At 41.7% G+C, this 16022-nt stretch overlaps 1 protein-coding gene across 3 annotated transcripts in view; it reads right to left on the minus strand.

Moving 5' to 3' along the window:
• The window catches only part of SH3D19 (SH3 domain containing 19), an 82231-nt gene extending 70437 nt beyond the window's left edge, over positions 1-11794 (minus strand). Inside the window, exon 1 of one of the 3 annotated variants that reach the window (XM_071431869.1) lies at positions 11316-11794. In XM_071431869.1, coding sequence (XP_071287970.1) covers positions 11316-11433 — 118 coding nt within the window. In that variant the 5' untranslated portion in view covers positions 11434-11794. The remainder of the gene's footprint in view (positions 1-11315) is intronic. The other 2 variants (XM_071431870.1, XM_071431871.1) reach the window with 2 other exon arrangements.
• Positions 11795-16022: the final 4228 nt, after the last annotated feature.

Consider the following 16022-nt stretch of genomic DNA (forward strand, 5'->3'; position numbering starts at 1 on the left):
AGCACTTGGAAGCCAAGTCATATTCAATGTGGGCAAGACATGGATTCACAATAAAGTGCTGAATAGCAATTCACAAGATATTCCCCCTTCTGTATATCAGGAAACAAATTTGGCTTTAAAACAAACAAGAAAATTTCCTTCTTGACTATTTCATCCTGTGAAGCCACTGACAGAATAAAGGTGACATTGCTTTCAATTCAGGTATCAGACATGACAGTGAGTGCAAGTAAGTGCAGAGGTCTGCACTGTGGGAGGAATCTGGAGACTAGGGAGATGAAATGACACAGAGAGAAAGAAAATAATGTATGAAAAGAAAGGATTGTAATATACTCAACCACAAAAAAAAAAAAAAAAAAAAGCAGTATCTCTAAAAATAGAAGAAATGTACCAGGCAAGGAAAGTATTTATTTCTCTTAAGATACTGCTGAAATACTCAGTAGCTTGTTCTTGGAGTATTTTATGGTCCTTTGTCACTATTTATGATTAAAGAATCCCCAGGCTGTTTACCCAGTCCACCTAACGAGAACAGTCTTAAATATCACTGATTTTTTTACAAGTACTAATTTTCTAGGGAAGTGCATTCGACATAAGCCTATTAACAACATATTTTCCCTCCAGTGACATTGGTAATTCTGCCCAACACAGAAATAAAAAAATTCTAGGAAAATGAATGTAACAATTGCTTCTCATGTGCATAGGATACTTCTGAAGTACCATAAAATGGATTATTCCCAAAAAGGACTCTTGCACTTCATCATCAAACAAAAACTACAAGACCTAGACACATCATAAAAGGGATTAATGTGAAAGCACAAAAAATGGATTTATTTAATGATGGTGGCATATATGAATAAATTGTTGTACCCTGAGATAACCCTCCTCCATCAGCTTTGAGCACATGCCTAAAAGTTGTGCAACTCTCTGCCACTATTCCACAGAACAGGAAGCCCAGCACTTTGCTGTTATTAAAGCAAGTAATGTTTGAAGGGGTATTATTTAATTATATAGTGATCGGCATCCAGTTTTTAAAGAAGTGAATCACCTAGCATTCTGAAGACATTTTACTGAGGTGTGCACTGAATTTATCCACATCTACTCCAAGGTGTTAAACATCTACTAAATCCCCTTTAAGGTACCTCAGAGTCCTCCATTACTGGCCTAACGTGTGCATGGAAATCTGCGTACATGTGCCCTTTGGTCCTGGAAGAACATCCTGACCAGTAGTCACTATGTACAGCTGGATTCCTGGCACCATGATGTCACCTTGTGCAGCTGTTAGAAAAGTAATTCTTTGCCTGTTTCTACCCTCAACATGAGGTTACTGCATTTTGTTCTCAGTCTTCTAAATGCAAATTTCATCCATTCAGGTGCTACTCATGGTAACACAAAGCAGTTTCACCTACTGTCACCTACTTCAAAAACTGCTTTGACCAAGAAAAAGGATGGCAAAGTTATTAAGCATTCGAAAGCACTCAAAACAAAGAATCCTGTGCTTACCACAGATAAACACAGCTTTTCTCAACCCTCGGTAATGCTGGCAGAGACAGTTCCAATTGTTTGGTACTTTGGAGGAAATAACTACCCTCCCATGTATTACTAGACCTCTCCCCAGTTCTGTGCACTCACCAAAAAGGCCTACAGATCCTGTCAGAGGCATTCAGCCTCTGTAAATATACTAATAAGTACCTCTACATTGCTATAGTGCCAAAATACCATAATGACACACTTCAAATAGTTCTTGGTAATGGATCCACAAACATCAAGCTAGAGGACAGCAATTACAGAAATGAAATGTCCCTAATGTCATGGCAGCTGCTACCATGTATTTCCCAGAGATGATATTGGTCATCTGCAGCAAGCTTTGCACACTAGAACAGAAAAACTAATTTTTTCCCTGAAGTTAGGCTGATAAGAGCTGAATACATGAGGTCTGCAGCATTATCCCGTTTCATCATTCAGTGATACTTGTTCCATGCTCCAGTGATGCTCATCCAAGCATGGACTTGACCTGCTTAAACAATGGATGTGGTAAACTGTCCAGGCAGGACATGGCAGGTACCCAGCCTCAGGAACTCCATTCTCAGGTGTATTTCGTCATGTCAGTTTGGAGTTCACTGGATGTTGCAAAGAATGGCAAGCTTAAGACAAATGACAAAATGTTCAGCATTTGGCATCAGTTGAACTGTGGCACCTGACAATGCTGTTCTTCAAGTACCAGGTAGGAGACAGACTTCTTAAAAAGCTTCTTCTTTGATCCTAAGTCCCACATTTCTAATAGATTTGTACCCTAAACTTAAAGTGCAGCTATAAAATGGATACAGCATAGCAATGGAGTAATTTAATATGAGAACGTTATTGAAATGCTGAGCTTGTTTCTGGAAATTTATGTCCCATCTCTCTAACAGGATGAACGAACAGTATTTTAATAATAAATAAGATCACAACACACTGCACACTCAAAAATTCTTTTAAATGATTTAGCACAGATGTGCACAATCTGAATCAATTTTCATATATAGATCTGTGATATTGAGAACTCAGTTTTTAATGCAAGAAGGAATTCATGATGAATACAAAATTATCAACTTGAGAAAACAAATTATATTCATTTTAGTTTATCTCTTATAAACAGAATCTAAATGCTATAACTGAAGAAAAACATCAAACAGTTTCTTTTATACATACAATATTCTGTCTAGAAGGAGAATGGACCTGAACCCTTTTGTAGTAAACACAGTGCTTGAAAATTTACTTAAGCTTTTAAGGAAGTAAATCACCATGATCAAGACCACATTAAAAAGCAGAATACAGATAAGAAATTTATCATTATAATTCAAGAACCAGTGATTATCCAGCAGAAATACCAACAGGTATGCAAAAGGCTGTAACTGATTTCATATAATGAATGACTGTGCTCCTTACTACCATGCAAGATTTGAAGACAAAGTCTAAGTGGATTCAAAAAAGGAATTGAATTAGTGAAAGATAAATCCATTGGCAGCAATTTAGCAGGGCCTTTCATATGAGGCCTCCCAGAAGTTGCTAAGAAATTGACTGCAAAGGGGAAGGAATTTCTCTTGGAAGTAAAAACTGAATCCTGGGAGGTGTTTCTTGCATACTTTCCTGAAGACATTTGTTTTTTCAGTTTGTGTGCTGTGACACATGAGCTACTAGCACAGCTCTGAAAGGCTGACAGTGTGCCCTCTATTAACCACAGGAGTAATGATGTCAATCATTTGAAATCTTTAGCATGTTCTGATCCAATCATATTTTCTTCAAAAGCCTGAACAAGCTGACTGAGGTCGCAACACATACACACAAAATAAATGCTATGATCTCTTTAAAAGCTTAGGGAAAAAAAAAAAAGAATAGTAAAATTTGTTGCATTCAGCTTCTACTCCAGTGTGAACCCTTTCAGCCTTGCTGTCATCCAGCCTTTCATGCTGGACCCAAATACAGCCATTGAAAGCAGAAAAGCAAGAACATATTTGTTTTGTAACATATGCAAGAGTTTCTAAACCAATTAGGTTAATCTTTGAAGCATCTTATTTCGCATTCCATTAAATTTTGTCAGAAGATTCTAAATTCTTAAGTCAGAATGTCAAATTGATGTTTTTAGAATAAAACATGAAATCCATACAAATCTCTACAGATGTAAAACACCTGAAGCAATTAGTGTAACAGCACTACATCAAGTGGTCAATTTAAAAATATTGATATACATAAGATCCTGTGTCTGTCAAAATTTATACAACGTTGAGGGGGAAACCAGGAATTTTTCTTGGTCCGTGCCATGAGCCACTAAATCTATGCTTTCCCACAAAACATATTTTCATCCTTCACTAAAGGGAAGGATGCTTGCCAAGCATAAACCACAGATCAACAGATGATATACTGTGTTCCCAAATCTGCTGCTGGAATGCTTCAGTGCCTTTTGTGCATACTGTTTTTCAAGAGCAGAGTAAAAATTCTTGGCCAGCATTGAAAACAACACTTCCACTACATTTTTTCTATACAGTCAGAGGACCTGAATAAGGAAGGCAGGACTGTGCAATACGAAGGCTGAAGGGGCCAGACTCCTCTATCCTAGAAAAGAGAAGGCAAAGAAACTACTTAACCACAGCACACTGCTACTTGCAGGGTAGTAACAAAGATCACAAATGCAAACTATTCCTGGTGTTAGTGGACAGTATTGAATAGGGCAATGGTCACAAATGTAGCTTCGGAGGCCCAGGTTGTAGGTGAGCGAAAGTTCTTCCTTTAGGAAGAAGCACTGAAACAGGTTGAAAGTAAAGCACTGAAACAGGTTGCCTGCCGGGGCTGTAAATCCCTCTCTTTCAGGAGACTTTTCAAGACCTTGCTAGACAAAGCCTTGGCAACAGGCCTGCTTCAAGAAGGAGGCTGGACTAGGTGACCCCAGAGCTCCCTTCCAGACAACACTTCCATGGCCACAAACACAAAGTAGGCAAAGCAAAGAAATGAAGAATGCAAAAGCATTGTATTTCACTATAGATAATAATCATCAAGAAAAGAAGTTCATGGAAAATTATTTTAGTGCTATCAAAATAAAATTTCATATGGCATATATTGTGTGAGATGCTATTGAAACAAAACACACAGAACTACACTAACTTTTAATGAAGAGCGGAAACACCACTACCCTGTTGTTTCCAGATTTTAAATCAAGGTGATGCATGGCTTCCAAATAGATAAATTACATTTAACATCTCAGTAATTGCAGCTGAACATGCCTCAGTGACTTCAGCTATAGAGAAAGAAAAAACAAGAGAGAACTTCAGAGTACAAAATTTCAGAAACAGAATCACAACAGAATGCTGAACTGATAGACTGCAAGGACACTGGGCAGAATGTCCAAGATAAGGCCAGCAGGAACAAGATTAGGAGGAATAAACAAAGCCAACTCATCAAACTAATGTGCTAACTAGGTAAAAGGCAACTCTGGCAGGGGAAGACCACAGCCACCAACTCAAGAAACCCACATACTCAAAAGAGTGAGCATGTGGGCTGAGTAGCAGAAGAATAAAGAAAGCAACTTAACTAACAGAAATAAAATACTAATTAATAAGGGAACTGTATAAATTATAGCAAATAAACATTAATGCCTCTGCTTGTCAAAATGTATAAATAATGAAAAGCTTTGATAATTGGTGTACTGGCTTTATGAATTTGCCAGCTAGGACCCCTTTCTGAGCTGAACTAAATAAATCAAACACCTCAGCTCTGTGTGGATTGGCCTCTTGCACACTGGGTGAAGGAACTCATTTTGGGACAACAAAGGCTATACTCTCAAAAGCAAATATTAACAAATTTATTTACAAATATTACTTTATTTTCCATCAGTAAACATCAACCACTTTGGTAAAAGCTTCTTGCAATGAGGTTATGACTCATTTTATGCTTTGCTGTCTCTCCCCATTCTTTATGCAACATCCCAGACTTATCATTTGTTGCCCTGACAGGAAATGATTGCTTACAACACAGGTAACAGCAAGGTCTTTGTGCAATCACAGTTCTGTGGGTTATTCTCTGGCTACAAACTCATCTCTCCTTAAGCAATTATAAACTTGTGCCTTGCTTTGGCTCTAACCTGAACGAAGTAGGTCCATTTAATCACTTAATAATGATACTTATTATTATTTGTCCTTCTACAGTTTACTTGGCTAAGAAATCACCCCACTGGCTACCAGAAGTTTAATTATTTTTGTAAGACCAGCCTTCATTTTTAGAAGCATTGTTTCTTCAGAGGGCACAACATTCTTTGGGGTTCAGTTTATACTCTGGGCCAAGTAACTGCATGCGGGTTTTTTTCTTGCCACTAACTTGAATCTCAAGATATGCTGGAGAATTTCCATGTATAGGCTATATTATTTAACTTCCAGAAAAGCTTTAGTTAGTATTTATATTTACTTCAAACAAGCTACAGTCAAAGACTATGAAATATAGTAGAAATTTCAATGGGCTATAAAAAATGCTTAATCATATAATCTTCTTAATACTTCCAAGATACAACATACCAGCATCAGTCAGAGATTATTACAGGAGAATTACATTATTTGTGCTCTTTGGATCTTAAGTGTTTTACTGTGGTGGTGCCTGAAGCAGTTATTAAACCTGAAGCTCTAAATCTGCATCGGGACTATCAAAACAAAACAGGGAATCCCAGGGAAAATCCCAGGGAAAAGAGGGAAGCAACGGTCAGCTGGCCATCCTGCTGAATCCATTCCCTGAATCCCAGGGAAAAGAGGGAAGCAATGTTCAGCTGGCCATCCACTCCACCACTTCTAGAATTTGTGAGCTGACTAAACAAAGAAATAATTAAAATTGTGGCACCCACTCCCCTATTCTGAATGCTCCTCTTAGTCCTCTTTTTAAGGGCTTCCTGTGTACACACGGGCAGACTAGCAGATCATAGGTAGATGTATGAATTTATTTAAAACAAATTATCTACTTGATGGAGAGTCTTTTCTCTTCTCTTAATAAAAGAGGATAAATGGTTACACTTGGTATGGACAAGCAGAACAATTTCCAGATCAGCACTTAAGGACACAGGCATGCAGACATGCAACAAATTCAGTTTCAGCTGAACAATGCTGACTTCTCTTCTGCAAGATGCCGATCCTTCCACTTCTTAAATAAAAGAGTCAGTTAACCAACTAAGTCTTCGAATTACCCTTTTCCTAATCATGATTCCTCCAAGCTCCAGGATCATTGGCACCTCTTGGGAAGGACTTAAGCTTGAGCTGTCCTTGTTATGATCCAGCGAACCCTAAAGGACATCACCACCAAAACAGCCTCAGACCCAAGAATTTAATGAAGAATTTCAGACCATCTTATTCTTTACTTCTTAAAGCCAAATATGTAGTTTTGCATTAACATGGGAACAACTGCTGAGCGTTGTTGTATTAAATTCTTCATTTATCTGTAAAAAGTCCATGATGCCTGCAAAGTAGTGTTCACTGAACTTTGTCAGACACACTACAAATACATACCCCCACAACCTCTCAGTATGTTGAGCAGTGAAATATTCAACCTTAATTTGTTATACTGGATACAGCTCATTGTTCTCAGCTTCGAAAACAAGTCAGTGCCGGTTTGATGTGGGAATTGTGGGAGCGTAATGAATTGATCCAACTCTGAACTAAATCTTGTTTTGGCACAAAAAAACCCAAAGCACTCAGTCAATCAACCAACCAAAACCAGATGATTTCACCCATAATCTAAAACTGCTCAGTAGAGTTAAAAAAGTTCCAGGAAACATCTGAACTACTATGGCAAAACAGAAATAGGGGAAGGGAAAAAACCCCAACAAAACTCAACCCAGAGATGTTTCAATCAGCACAGCTAAACTCATGTGCAAAATTTACAGCCATTGCATGAGAGCAAACCACAGACAAGTGTTTGTGATAAGTAAAACAGAGTAATAGTAAATTAAACCAAAGCCTTGACCACCTGTACTTTTACCCATGCATTAAAGTAAAAATCACATAGGTCTTCATTATCAACTCAAATAAATTTCATTATTGGCTTCCATATTTGGTAATTTCATTTTATTTTTAAGTAAGGAGATTTCTGCCACATCCATAATGGGCTATTCTTTCTCAGGGAACACTGGCCAGAATTCAAAGTGAAATAATGCAGATACTGAATGTGTTAAGAATTTCTTGTGTGCTTTAGATAATATTGGAATATTGTGATGCTCACCTCTGATGTGACAGTAAGGACAAATAATCAACCAATGTAGTTCATTACTAAAATTTACTACTTTCACTATAAACTTTCCTGCAAGTCCACGTTAGTCAGTAGTTACAGAATAAAAAGGCAGTGAAAATAGGAAAGCACACCAGATCAAGGTTTAGAGTTAGACTGGAGAGAACCTATAAGTCTATGGAGAAATAGCATTTTAGTGAGGTTGTTCTGGTTTGTCTGGAATTTTTTAATGTTTATTTATTTAGCAAAAAGGTTTATTTATTAAAAAAATCAGTTTGTTTATTGAAAACAAACAACATTCTAAACAAAACATTCTAAACAAAAAAAAAATCTAGTAAATATCCTGTGGTCTCTGTAACTTCCCAGAACAATAATGCATGTGACAGAAATAAGCAACAAGGGAGGTAGAAATCGATCACATTATTTATATTGCAGTTAAAACCCCTAAAACTTTCCAACAAAAGTGGTTTCCTTTTCCAGAGCAGGTGACCAGATGATTCAGTTTTAATGAACCTATGCTGCTACTTTCATTGTTCTCAATTTTTAGAGAATATGTTCTCCTCCCTATAACCTAAAAAACCTATATATATATATATATACACACACACATAAAATTCAATCAGCACTTTCTCAAAGGAAAAATAGTTTCTTTAGAAGAGTTTTCCAATCGTTCTATTTAATAGATCTTCTCACAGGTTTTCCATAACATGCCAAATAAAAACTTCCTTGAATTCAGAGAAAATAATGCCATGGCATGCAGTGTGGTAGACACAGGCAATCAGACACATCACCTGAGCTATCTACAACTACCCCATGGAAACAAATGGTTCTGCCTATCTCATTCCTCCAAGTTTCCATTCTCCAAGATCTGCTCTGGGAGTCTACTGCTTAAGCAAGCATCTTCAGCTCATTAAACCACCAAAAAAGCCCCCAACCCAACACAGCAAAAAACCAAACAAATCAACCCTCCAGTGAATCAAATTAAAAAACCCAAAAAACCAAACCATGAGCAGGTCTCTAACAGCTGTCAGGCTGCAGTTTCACAGCAATCTAAGCCAAACTAACTTCTGACTGGCATAGGCTCTTACCTCCCTCTGGCTGCATGTTCCTACTCTTTCCCTTGTGCCAGCTTCAACATTCACCCAAAACCATTACAGTGAGCTGAATCAGAAGACTCGCAACCACTGAAGAGAACTAGAAAAATATCCCTCTGCTTGGACAATGCACCAGAACAGGTTGGTGCAGGTTCTAGCAAGCAGAGGGGCTCTGCGCGAGGCAGCTACCCAGTCCATCAGCCCAGGCTACCACCAAACCACAACTCCAGTGACTTCACTCACCAACAGGTTGGACGAGAAGCAGAGCTGACACACAAGAGAGCACATCCCCAAAGGAGATCACACCTCTAGAGCAGCAGCAAGCTGATAGTTTAGTCTAGCTGGCTTCATCCCACAGTACATGGTGCAGCACAACTGTAGAGTGTCTTCAAGGGAAAATACAATTTCTTCACTGCAGAGCCTCCTGTGCTTTGCCTCTCCAATAAACCACTGCTAACCACTGAGCATTCAGGAAGTCAGAAGTACTTGCGAACTTTCACCTTTCAGCTCCCACTTTGCACACATGCCTTGCACCAGCAGGACAAAGGTGATGAACTGCCCTTATACACTTCCATGCACAGGCTGAACACAGCAGAGATTCAAGCTGCTTGCATTCACAACTAGTTTAACAGACTGAAATACTTAAATTGACAGCCTGCTAAGATGCCACTACATTTTTTTAAACCCTACAACAAAATATCTCGCAGGCTTATTTAACACCTATTTGTATTACCATTTTGGCAGCTTAACCGCACATGACATGCAAAAAAGCCCCACTAATTTTCAAAACGTTTGTAAATAAAATTAGGTAAATGAAGGTCAAGTAAGGGAAGAGCAGCAAACTCATCTACTTTGGATGATATTCTTCAATGATGCCTTAAGAAAACTCCGCTGGGAGCCTCAGTGGTGTTTTCCAGCTAGAGATGTGCAAACAGATGGAAAGAAGGCGAGACAGCTCAAGCAGAATGCTATTCATTCACACATACTTTACACCAGTAAGGTAAACAAACAGTGCTGGTCCCATTTCAAGGCGTGGCTGTCAGGAAAAAATACTAGTAAAAATTGAAAAAAACCCTTACATTACTGGTTAATAGCACAGTGCCAAAGAAAAATTCTAGGAACAAGCTTTGTTCCACAAAAAGGTGGCAAAGGTTATATAGATTTATAAACTGTAGTACCAATTCTATGTTTTCCACTAATAAAAACTTCTAGAAGAAACACCTTTAGAAAAGAGACATCCTAACCAGCAGCATGAACACTTTGCTGTGGAGGAAACCATACAGGAACACTGATTTTCTGCACTCTACCCCAGACAAGGCGAAACCCTGCAGACATGCCAAACCACAGTGGTTTCAATAGGGTCCTGCTAATCCTGCACCTGCACAGACAGGCATTGACATAATTTGAGCCACTGAAGGCCACAGGGCCTGCCTGTTGAAAGTTGTCCTCTAGGATCCCTCATGTTGCTGTGTTTTTGTCAACTACAAAAGGGACACTCAATTTCTTGTTCAAATGGATGCAAACTGACATGAATTGCAAAGGGTGCTATATTGTTACAGTTGTACCATAATTATTAAAAATCAGAATATTTGGAATTCAGCTATATAGCATGGGTGAGATTCTACCTGGGAACAGACCTTATAAAAATGATTTATCCTGGAAGGGATTTTACACTGACAGAAGAAATGCTGTATTCACACCGCAGTGACTACAGGACAGTGACGTGCATGTTGACCCTCAATTAACAATGATGTCCAAATAAAATAATATCAGCTGCTGCCAGGGTCCACTTGAGTTAATAATTTCAAACAAAAGCTTGTTGTTGTCCAGGTCTCTATGCAATGACAATCTGCTCATTCAGCGCCATTCCTTCTCACATGCAGCGGTTCTTGCCTTTTTGCAGGGGCCTGCTGTCCAAACCTACACAGAAATGGCTAAACATGAACAACAACTTTGCTGTCTAGATGTTCCTCTACCTTGGTACTTTAAAACAATGGGCAGTTAATTTCCTGATGAAGCACCCTGTGCACCTGGACATGTCTGTGCTAGTCAGCACATGCCCATGTTAGCTTCAGGGTGGTAAACAGTGGAACAGGTTGCCCAGAGAAGTGCTGGATGCCCTATCCCCGGACGTGTTCAAGGACAGGTTGGATGGGAATCTGAGCAACCTGGTCTAGCTGAAGGCGTCCTTGCCCACGGCACGGGAGCTGGAGCCAGGTGATCATTAGGTCCCCTTCTAACTTAAGCCACTGTATGACTGTGCTGAGGTCGGAGCAGGAGCAGGCTCTGGGGGCGGCCCGCGGGCACACTCCTGCGGCTCGGATGCACCTGAGCTGAACCCAGCTGCCCTGGGGCGAGGCCGCCGGGGCCGGCACACCTCGGGGCGGCACCGCCAATGCCGCCCTGCCCCCGACAGGAATCCAGGCACGGGGAGCGGGCCAGGGCCAGCCCAAAGAAAGCGCCGCCGCGGCCCGCCGCGCCCTCGCCGCTCACCTGCTGCCGAGCTCAGCGCGACCCTCCGGTGCCTCCTGCCGAGCTCCCGCAGCTCCTCCTCGTCCTCCTCCAGCCTCCAGGCTTCGGCCATCGGCGGCGGAGGGGCGGCTGGCAGCATTCAAGAAGCGGGGGCTGCCATGACCGGCGCCCTCTCTTCGGCGCGGCCGCCCGGCCCTCGCGGCCGCCGGGCCCGCCCCGCACCTGCGCCCTCTCCGCCGCGCTTCTCCCGGACACCGCTCCGCGCTGCTGCCGGCGGGGCGAGGCGGGAGGAGAGGCGGCCTTTCCTGCCCATCCGCGGCTCTCCGGCGTCAGCAGGAAACCCGGCGGCCGCCTGGCACCGCCACAAAAGGGGGCGGAGGAGGCGGCGGCGGGGGGAGGTACCTGGCTGCCGCCGCTGGGCAGCCGCGCTCCGCCGGGCGGCTCCGGCGGGCACCGCGTGGCGATGGCCGGTGAGCCAGGCCCGGCAGCGAGCGGGGGGTGCGAGCCAGGGCGGCCTCCTGCTAAAGGGGAGAAGGGACTTGCGCCGAGAGGGTGCGAGGTCTGCCTCGCTTCGTCATGAGAGCAAGAAGATGCCAAGAGGAGGATGGTGCCAGACTTTTTCAGTGGTACCCAGTGACAGCACAAGGAGCAGTGGCCACAAACTAAAACACATGAAGTTCCATCTCCACACGAGGAAGAACTTCTTTACGTCGAGGGTGGCAGAGCACTGGAACAGGCTGCCCAGGGAGGTCGTGGAGTCTCCCTCTCCGGAGACACTCAAAACCCACCTGGACACGTTCCTGTGTCACCTGCTCTAGGTGACCCTGCCTTGGCAGGGGGGTTGAACTTGAGGAGCTCCTGACAATTCTGTCATCCTGTGAGGTGACAAGGGCAGTTGCTGTGCGTGGCCAGAAAGTCGGGAGCCCCGGGATCTGTGGGAATTGTGGGTGCAGCAGACTGTGGCCCCGATATTGGCTGAGGGCAGGCAGGTCTTTGAGCGGCAGCAGTTATGGCTCGCGGCTAGGAGGCTGTGTGTCTTGGCCCGAGTTCATTACCGTGGTTTGAACTACTTAAGAAGTTATCTTAGGACCTACTTGAAACCAGTGAGGTACCCACTTAACAGCGCTGAAGTGATACGAAAAATATGGCCACGTTTCAAGTTAGACACCTGTGTGGTTTTACATCTAATTTCTCCCCCACCCGCCCAAGTCCTCAGCTGCCTATATCTAAATAGAAATTATATTGCTTCTTCACTTCATAAGGTAGCTTTAAAACCTAATCATAAATATTTTTACATATTATTCCATTGTAGATACTACTAAAACAGGATATAAGGAAGATAAATTCAACTTCAGAGCAAGTGAATAAGGGACAGTAAACCAATAAAGTATATGACCGCAAATTAGAGCAGGGAGGTACAACTGAACAGTGAGTAATCCTACTGTTGAGCAATATCTGTGCTGACACACTGAGCACCTTCTCTGCTCACAGTGAATAAAGCATATTGTACAGGTTGAAAAAAAAGTCATTACAAAACTGAAAAATATATAATGCATGAATACAAATGATTGTCTGTGCATTTTTTAGTGTTTCAGTGCTTGATTTTACAATCATTGTTCCTTAACAGAGGCTTTCTTCCTCTGCAGCTCTTAGTGTTCAAGTGGTATAATAGATATTCTTTGAAGGACATAAGGCTTTATACTGTAAAAAGATGTAAGGCCAGGAATAAAACTGAATGTACAGCAGGAGTATATAACAGACAAATGAAACCTTCCAATACAGGTATGTGTTCTCAAAAGCCTCATGCTTTGGATGACCTCTGCATGGATAGATTGCATGGTAGTCCAAGGAAATCACCTTACAAATTTCAGTGCAAGATCAACATGCCTTGTACATGATCTAGAGTGGACACAAAACTCTTCAGTGGAACTCTGCTGTCACAGGTACATGCTGTTGGTATGTGCATGTGTGAAAGACAGACTCCCATGAAAAACAAACTGTGTGTTGTTTGTATTCTGGTTCTCTACTGTGGAACCAAAATGCAGCACCTGCATTCAACTCCCAAACTCCACTAACAAAGAACAAGGACCATCCACTTTTCACTTCTTAAATATCTTCTTTTTTATACTCTATGTTTCACTGCTGTTTGGCAGAAAGGAAACTTGGTATAATGTAAAATTACTAAGGAAGGAAAAGCCAGAAATAAACCATTTGTTTCTGTTGATGGAATTGACACAGAGGCTTCCATGCACATGAAATTGAAAAATACATTTGGACAAAATTTAGGCCTAAGAAAATCATGCTGAATAGAGTAGCTGCAGCTATTACTAAGAAAACATTCCCAAAAATATCACATAATACAGTATAGAGTGATCAACATTGACAGTCATCAAGAGATCCTTAGTGACCACTGTGAAAGTCCGATTTAAAAATGGAATTGCAACAACCAAATTTTAGAAAGTGATAAACTCCCTGAAATAACCACTTGGCCACATATCAAGCTCTGCCAGCTGAAAATGTACATGGGACAGTTACTGTGTTTAGGGCTAGAGGAACCATTAAAAAAATGCCTGTAACTGTTTGAAGGTAGATTTCACCAGAAAGGAAGAGATCAAACTAAGATACAATTCATATGTGGATATAACAGTCAGGTAGCAATAACCAACATATTACTGTAAAGAGTACTGGAAACAATTCCCAATCAGTACTCCTGGAAACAAGAAAATTTCACAACATTTAAACAAAATTAAAATGCAAAGCAGCATTCAATGAAGCGCTTGAATCATATTTCTGAAATTTTTGCAAAAAATATTCAATAATGCTCAATCCCCCTAAAAGGAGGTTGCTTACTAGTAGGTAGAATTCTTCAGGGTAATTATCTGTCAGCATGCTCACACTGCCAGTGTACCAGTAATGGAACAAAATAACAGTTTGGGTTAGAAGTGAGCTTAAAAGTCATCCAGTTCCAACCCAGCTGCCATGGGCAAGGACATATTTGCTTCCCCAGACCAGGTTATTCAGAACCCCATCCAGCCTGGCCTTGTACACTTCCAGAGATGGATTCACAGCCTCGCTGGACAGCCTTTTGTGGTACCTCACCACTCTCTCATTAAAGAATTTCTTTCTAGTATCTAATTGAAACCCACCCTCTTTCAGCTTAAAGCCATCCCCCCTTGTCCTGTCACTATCTGCCCATGTAAAAAGTCCTTCTTCCTTTCTTTAAGCCTCTTTAAAGTACTGGAAGGCCACAGTGAGGTCCTCCCAAAGTCTGCTCTTTGTCAGGATGAACAACCCCAGCTCTTTCAGCTGTCTTCACAGGAGAGGAGTTTCAGCCTTCAGGTTATCTTTGTGACCCTCCTCTGGATGCTCTCTTAACAGCTCTGCGTCTTTCTTGTGCTGAGGACCCCAGAACCAGATGCAGCACTCCAGGTGGGGTCTCACCTGAGCATGGTACTGGGGGAGAATCCCCTTCCTCAACCTGTTGGCCATTTGTCTTGTGATGCATCCCAGGAGATGGTTGGGTTTCTGGGCTGCAAGCACACATTGCTGAGACATGTCAGGCTTCTCATCCACTAGCACTCCCACATCCTGTTCCCAAGGGGCAGTCTTGATCCATTCTCTTATATTGCTTCTTCACTTGTGCTTGCACTTGAGATTGTCCCAACCTAGGTGTGGGATCTCTCACTTGGCCTTGTTGAACTTGAGTAGGTTGCACAGGCCCACCTCCCAAGTTTGTCCAGGTCCATCTGGCTGGCATCCCTGCCCTCCAGCTTGTCAACAGCACCACAGAGCTTGGTGTCTTTGCTAAACTCACTGGGTGCCACTGTCCATATCAGTGATGTTAAACAGCATGAGTCCCAGTACAGACCCCTGTAGAATGCCACAAGCATTCAATCTTGGAGGTGGTTTTTAGGTTTTAAATGCCTCCATTTCTTGTAATTCTTTCCTAGTGAGTGCTTGCCGGATGCATTCATCCATGCTCTGTCTGTGAGCTTTGACTCACTTCTAGTTTATGTTCGTATTTTCAAGTGATAAACAGCTTTAGTTTTTTTTTTTTTTTTGTCAAATGACACACATCACTGGCTTGATACCTGATAAAGGTGTGTAAATAATAGAAGTACCTAGGAAGGGAGGTAGGCTTTAACAAGTCTGCAGGAGGTAGATTGAGCAGCAATGGCAGATCTACCTTAGCAGTCCTGGAGCAGATCCTGACACAGCCCTTTATCTGGGTAAGCAGCTTCTGCGGAGAGGAGAGAGCTGCGCTTTTGCATCTTTAGACAAGCTACAAAACCAGCTGTTGAAATAATCAAAAGAGCCACAGTTGCTGGCAAGTCTAATAATAGCTTAGGCCAGGCAGTAATTTGTGATCATTTGGCTCAGATCAGAATACACACACACACACACAAAGGCTTCTGCTGCTTGCTTGATGGGCCCAAGGGAAGTAGGAAACAAACAGGAGGGGAGAATGAATTGGACCAAATGATTTGAAGTGCAGAAGGAATTAAATATGGGAAATTCTCTTCAGAAAGTCAAGGAACCAAGATCCTCTTTTACTTTTCAGCAAATAAACCTGTGGTTGAGAGGAAACCAACAACAAGGTGGTTGAGAGGAAAGCATCAGCATATATGTTGCTCTAAGGCATTTCATGAAGTGCTATGTATTTGTGTCTTACAAGTAGGATGAAGGAAAAAATAATTGCATTCTTCTACTTCAGTGAGAATCTGCTGC

Source organism: Agelaius tricolor, unplaced genomic scaffold (assembly GCF_023055355.1).
Source record: "Agelaius tricolor isolate 1412-34295 unplaced genomic scaffold, bAgeTri1.0.p SCAF_8, whole genome shotgun sequence".
Taxonomy (NCBI): Eukaryota; Metazoa; Chordata; class Aves; order Passeriformes; family Icteridae; genus Agelaius; species Agelaius tricolor.